The sequence below is a fragment of the Micrasema longulum genome, unplaced genomic scaffold (genome assembly GCF_059751315.1).
Source record: "Micrasema longulum isolate JH-2025_06_02 unplaced genomic scaffold, ASM5975131v1 h1tg002519l, whole genome shotgun sequence".
Lineage (NCBI taxonomy): Eukaryota > Metazoa > Arthropoda > Insecta > Trichoptera > Brachycentridae > Micrasema > Micrasema longulum.
The window spans coordinates 74876-81540 of NW_028279660.1; the positions used below are offsets into that span (position 1 = coordinate 74876).

General features: G+C 30.6%; 1 protein-coding gene across 1 annotated transcript in view; it reads left to right on the top strand.

The window, feature by feature from the left end:
* The window catches only part of LOC148272040 (uncharacterized), a 41014-nt gene extending 35352 nt beyond the window's left edge, over positions 1 to 5662 (top strand). Inside the window, exon 3 of the mRNA XM_088240596.1 lies at positions 3980 to 5662. Coding sequence (XP_088096722.1) covers positions 3980 to 5062 — 1083 coding nt within the window. The 3' untranslated portion in view covers positions 5063 to 5662. The remainder of the gene's footprint in view (positions 1 to 3979) is intronic.
* The last annotated feature ends 1003 nt before the right edge of the window (positions 5663 to 6665 follow it).

The following is a 6665-nucleotide window of genomic DNA, read 5'->3' on the forward strand; positions in this document are numbered from 1 at the left end:
TCATTTTCCTATCCACCGTATGTGGTGCACAGGGCACTGCATTGGAATTCCCATAGCAGTGAGTATGGACTGTTTTTTGTTTGCGTGGAAAGAAGGTTATCAGCCTCAAACTTCCGCTGCCAGTTTAAGAAAAATGAAATATGGACAAAAAACGAAATTAAATACAAACATTGAGAAAGAAACATAAAAATGATTGGACGGGTGCGCTATTAGCTTTTGAGATTTTTTTTTCGCTAATTTCTTAATTGTATGGTATTTTTTTTCTTTCTATAATTATTTTAACACAAACAGTTTATTTTTTAAATTCATTTATCATATGATACACATAAAATTATAAATAAGAATAAAATCGGCTTTACTGTCTGTTTTTTAGTAATTTTAATACTTTGTTATGATAATTATAATAATACATAATAATATATAATAGTTTCCATTTTCATTTATAATTTTTACCAGTGATCGGGTTTTGTCGTAACCGACATTGTCCGACTGACATGCATTATAATTAAAATGCAGTTTCATCAAGAAATGTCTGTAGAAAAGCTTAATCGTCTTTGTCATGTGTCCATTGGTACACAATTATAAATGTGCATTATGTTTTGTTATTTTAAAACATTGATTATTTATAAATATTAATTTTATATTTGAAGCACTAACTTTGTGGTTATTCATTATAATAAAATAAATAAAACAACTTTGTTTTTAAACATCAATTTCGAAAATATTCATATCAAATTACTACATTTTTAGGGAAAAAAAGACTTGATTAATTAGCTTCACGTGTAGTATTTAGTAATACTTTACGTGAAGCCAATAAAAAATAGGAAAGTAAAATTTAAAAAAAATATTAGTTACGAAAATCTTGACGAAGAAGCTTGTTAATAAGTGGTTAAAAACAATGTTTTTTGATTTATTATTTTATTTACTTTTTTAAACATCATTGTATTCTTATTATTGAATTATTTATCATATTTGATTATAATCTTTTTCTCTTTCTTTATTAACATCATGCGAATTTTATTTATGTTCAGTTTATTTCAATGCTTAAAAAGATTTACCGTACATTCACGGAGACTAGACCGCTGTGCACGCGCAAACCACGAGCCCACTGCATGATATCGCATAATTGGCGCCTTTCACACCACGGTCAATATCTACACGGTATAATAAAATACAATACGGTGGATCGATATTTTTTGTTTTACAATTATTTATTTATTTAATGCCTGGCAAACGTAATATGCAGTAAATCATGAGACCGACTAATTTCCAGTCGATTTCCTTTTGCGGGTTTTTACCTGAGAGTACTCGCTAAATTAAAATAATGATTTTGAAAAAATTATCATTAAAATCTATTTTGTTAAGTTTTACCATATTATCCGAATCGGGTCTTGTGACTAGTGTTGCGTGCTCACGAATCAGATGTCCGAGGTTTAAACCCCAACATAGTTTCCATTTTCTGATTGTCAAAGTTATTTTTAACTCGTTAAAAATGGTCACCAAAATTGAAATATTTGGGAAAATTATAAGAACGTTAATATTTATTTTTAAGAAAATGTATAATAATCAAAGCGGTTTATTGATATTTTATTTAAAGTCATAAACTATGGAGTTTTATACAAAAAACCAAATATTTTAATTTTATCAAATTTAAATAGGTACTCACAAATCAACTAAATGTCAATCCGCTATTATTTTACCGTGCCGTTTATATTAATATCATATACGTGAAATAGGCTATTCTTATATAAAAGGATGTTTATTTCAGTTTTTATGTGCAAGCTTTATCTCTTATTAAAAAAGCTGTTATTTTTAATTTGTTAAGTTTCTTTTTTTCTTGGTATCTTTTGATATGTATTTTTTTTCATTTGACCAGTCTGTTATTGGTTGGCTGGAAGATATTGCTTTTAGTCCACCAAACTACTTATTTTTTTTTTTTTAAGAGGAATACTTAAGTCTTTATTATTTACTCAAATTTTAAAATTATTAGACCATTTCTTAAAAGTCGTAAATAACTAGTGCTGGAAAAATGGAAATCGAGTTGTGGTAGAGTAGGATTTGAACCTGGGACCTTTGGTCTGTGAGTCCACAATACTACTACGGGACCACAACCCGGTTCTTTTGTACCTGAAGATTAATTTAAAAATAATTAAACAAAGACATCCTGTATAGGGAAGAAATAAGTCTTCCATCTTACATTCTATTGTTACACCTACCAATTTACTCTCATATTTTGCATACTCGGCATTTTCCCACATTTCTACTTTTCCTCAAGTTTAAATCTTAGAATTTAGCTAGTCAATGTTCTCTCAGAATGTAATCATTCATTAACTTAGAAATGTTTGGATTCTGTCTAAGTTAGTATTTGTTCTTAGCCCAGACAGGTTCGAAACTGCAGCTGTTCATCGGAGTCTTGCGAATAGGTAAGCTCTTGGAGGAACACATCACTTATTCTGTCGAGAAGACGATTTCTACAAGATCAACAGATAGTTCGCGCATCTCCGTATCAATAATATTTATAATTTACGAAATACTCAACCCCTGTGTAACAGCACACCCAATGAATATGTAATGAAGTTAGTGCCTTAAGATTAAGGTTTATGTAGTCTTTGGGCGTAAAGTACCGTTGATTGCGTATGCATGTTTATTTCAAATATATCTTGGTGGTTAAGCATAATTCTAATAAATTATGTCTTTCGCTGGCGTATTTTTTTGTAATACATTTCATCACTTTTCCGTTTTGGAAATAAAAGAGAATTTACAAAACGTGTTTTAAATATTTTTTCTTTAAAACACTATTTCTTTCTATAATGCGCAAAAAATAACAAGTAACTTATTGAATAAATAAAGATTTTTTACTGAGATTTCTTAGTATAACAACATTTGAATTAAAATGATATAAACTGTTCCACCATTATTCCCTTTTAGCACATTATGGTGCATAGGGCACTGCATTGGTACACCAATCGCAGCGTATTGTGATTATTTTTGATACATGTAGGTAAGATGATCAGTATTTTGCTTCAGGGACTATGAAATATTCTGGTGTGAAAACACCCTTTTGAATAAATATTTCATATCAACCATGTCAGAAATCGCACCTAAGGCGCTGGCGCAAAGGTGCTGACCATTACACCACAAGGCCGACAATGTTACTCGTTTGTAAAAAGTTACTGAAAAGTAATACTTAAAAAAAGCTGTTTTAATTAAATAAAGGAAACATTTTAAATGACAAACATAAAATGAAGTAAATAGAAAAGAGTAAAGAAATTATTACACGCAACGCATTTTCAACAAATTTAATTGCGGGTAGAAGTATATATTTTGATCAAAATATTATAACTAAGCTCATGGGAACCATGAATTTATGAAATATTTATTTTTTGATCATGATTCTCAAACAATAAACAATATATACGACATTGGTACTCGTATAATAACCAAAATTTGTTATGTTTAGATATTTTTTTATCAAAATATATACATATATATAAATTTTGACCTAATTGATATATTAATATTGACCTTTCCATTGAAACAAATATTTAAAGTAAAAGTTAGTTTGAAAAACAATGGTTTTTATGTATGTGAATTTTTCGGAAAGAAATTCGTCATGTTTCCGTATGACTTGTGAAATATTTCAACCAAAATAAAATAAAGTTAAATTTATACATGCTGTTTTAAAACTGTGATTAAAAAAATATAATTCCATTGTTATTTTTAAGAACAAACTTTGTAAATCATCTAGTTCTTTTATAATTACTTAATAATATAACAATGCAAGTTTATATTTTTTCCTTATTTTGTATCAATAAATATACTGTCTTAGCAGCCGGTGAAAAATTGTTTGTTTAGAAGTTAATCGATACGTTTAGTAATTTTATGTCAAATAATGCCCAGTCTATTTCCTCGTTTAAAAAAGATTTATCTACTTAATTGAATATAAAGCTTAGCTAAAAATGACTTAAAATGATTTCAGGTACTGTGCAATAATGGCGGCCTTGTAGACATCCCAATCAAGTCCCTCCCCGCTACCGTGGAGCACCTCTCGCTATCCAAGAACCACTTTCCGGTGATCAGAAGTGAGGCCTTCTCCGGTCTCCGCGCCCTCCGGCGCCTCTCCCTGGACGGAAACAGCATCGGGGCCCTTAGGCCTTTCACCTTTCGGGGATTGCCGAGACTGAAAGAACTGTCCATACAACATTCGTCGTTAGATATCATAGCCCAATTTACATTTGCAGGTCTACAAAACATAACGTCTATCCTCTTGGGACATAACAGGATTAAGACTATCGAAGGTTACGCTTTTGCGGGAACTTCGAATATAAAACATCTTTTATTGAATAATAATCCAACTCACACGATCGAAACAAACGCGTTCTCGGGATTAGCGAATGTCGAACACCTTATTTTTCCGTCTGGCATTAAAAACATCGAAGTAGACGCTTTTTACGGTTTAACCTTTGTGAATTCGATCAAGTTAGCTTTTATGGATCTCGCTACCGTGAGAAGATACACTTTTCGTGGGCTGCTCCACGTGAACGTGTTATCCATGCAGGAATCGGATTTGGGGATAATAGACTTTGGGGCTTTCGAGGGGATGAGCTATATCGGCTTGCTCAGTGTTATCAACAACAAGATCGATGGAATACGGGAGTTTAATATCACGTACAACAATAGCGTGAGAGCTATAAGATTCCACGGGAATCATTTACTAGAAAACCCGGAGCCGGAGGCTGTGATCATAGAAGGAGTTCTCAAGTTGGTGGTCAGCGCGAATCACTTCCCTTGCGACTGCAGAGCGCGCGGGTTGGCTGACGGACCTTTCGGTAACGCGACCAGCGGCGATTTTCTGGGCAAAAACTACTGCATTTCTCCTCTCGAGGCCCGAGGGAGGAAAATGAGGGAAGTGGAGATATTGTTTGCAGAAAGTTGTCCTCGGAAGGTTACGAGCGGTCAAGGACCGGGAGAATTAGCGGCCAAAGGAACAAGTTTATTTTTTTCATTGCCATACGCATACGTTGTGATTTGTATCCACGTGACAATGTTTAAAATAAGCTGATTAAATCAATGAGTTTCATAATATATTTTATCAGTGTAAGTAAATTTGTTGAGTCCGCTCGTCCCTTACAAAACCTTTATTTTCTTCATGTACATAAAAGCTAAAAATTCTTTTGTTAAATATTATAAACTATTTTATTGTATACCTTGAATTTGTATTTTGCCTAAGCTTTACGTTTATCTATATTACGAAATAATATTTTCAAGACTGAATCTTTCAGACTGAAGATCCTTTATTAAAATCTTCACGTTGTAATTAAAGTTCTGATTCAATGTGTGAATTAAAAAATAAATTTTAAGTATAATTTACGTCAGATTAAGGTTAATAGTTTTTTTGTAAACTATTGTAATCTAGTAAATAATTGGGTCGTTAAAATGTTTAGATTATAAATGAAAATAATTTTTGTCTGGGTAAAAATTCTTCGAAATTAATTATGAGAAAATTATGAAATTGATGTTAAATTATAAGTACTGTTATTGGAATGCTTGTTTGTAAGCCTTCTTAATAATCTATAGCCATTGTTACGCAAAGCTTTGTGGAAAGAAAGTAATGTAAAAGTTATAACAATTTAACCAATTATAAACGAACATTCAAAACGTTGAGTGGTCTCATTATTCCCCCGTGTTATCAAAACATTACGAAATTCCAGAATTTTTTTTTTAACAATATTGTCATACTGTTTGATTTACTTTTGCTTTCTAAATTAATTTAATTTGGAAACATTTTTTTAGATTGGTCATATTATCATTATGTAACGAGTAATCAATAACCACTGCAGTTGGTGAACGAATGCAGTGCTCTATGAACCACCTGGAGTAAAAAAGGAGATAATGATTTTTATAAATCATAAATAATTAAGTATTTATCATTTGTGATATCTCATACAAATTAACAATATTTATATAGTGTAAGGAAAAGTATTAATGTGTATAAATATTGAAAGTGGCGATTTAAAGTCTTACTTTAAAAAGTAGAAAATGTTGTTGATAAAACTTAGTGATACGAAAAGAAGCAACCAAAATTATTAAATAGAGTTTGTATACGTTTTCTAGCAGGTCAAATAATTTTTATGCATCTCATTTTCATCCACGCCAATAAAGGTTTCAGTTCTTTTACTTACCAAAAATCTACAGATATAAGAAATTAATAATGGTACAAAGCGTTTTAACCAAATGCTTTAAAATTCCAATACGAATAAGTTATGTAAATAGGCAGAATTACAAATATATTCTCCAATTTATTGATTTTTTATCTCTGTTGAAATACATATTTTTTAATCTAGCTTGTTTTCCGCCTAAAAATTGGTTTATAAGCACATTAAATATACTCGTCTTTTCTGTTTCCATTCATATGTTTTTTTTTGTTGATATTATTTTCTTTTAATACTCAAAAATATATACTGTCAAGAAAATGCATCGTTTTAAATCCATACGCATTTCTTTATATTATGGAGGTAATATAAATTTTCAATCTTTCTTTTTTGTTTGCACGGGTACAACATATAACGTTCAAAGTCTTAGAAAAATCGGAATCTTCTTAAAAGTGTTATATTCTTATAAAAGCTAATAAGTTTTGATACGTGCGAAGGGCAAAAAAAATGTAA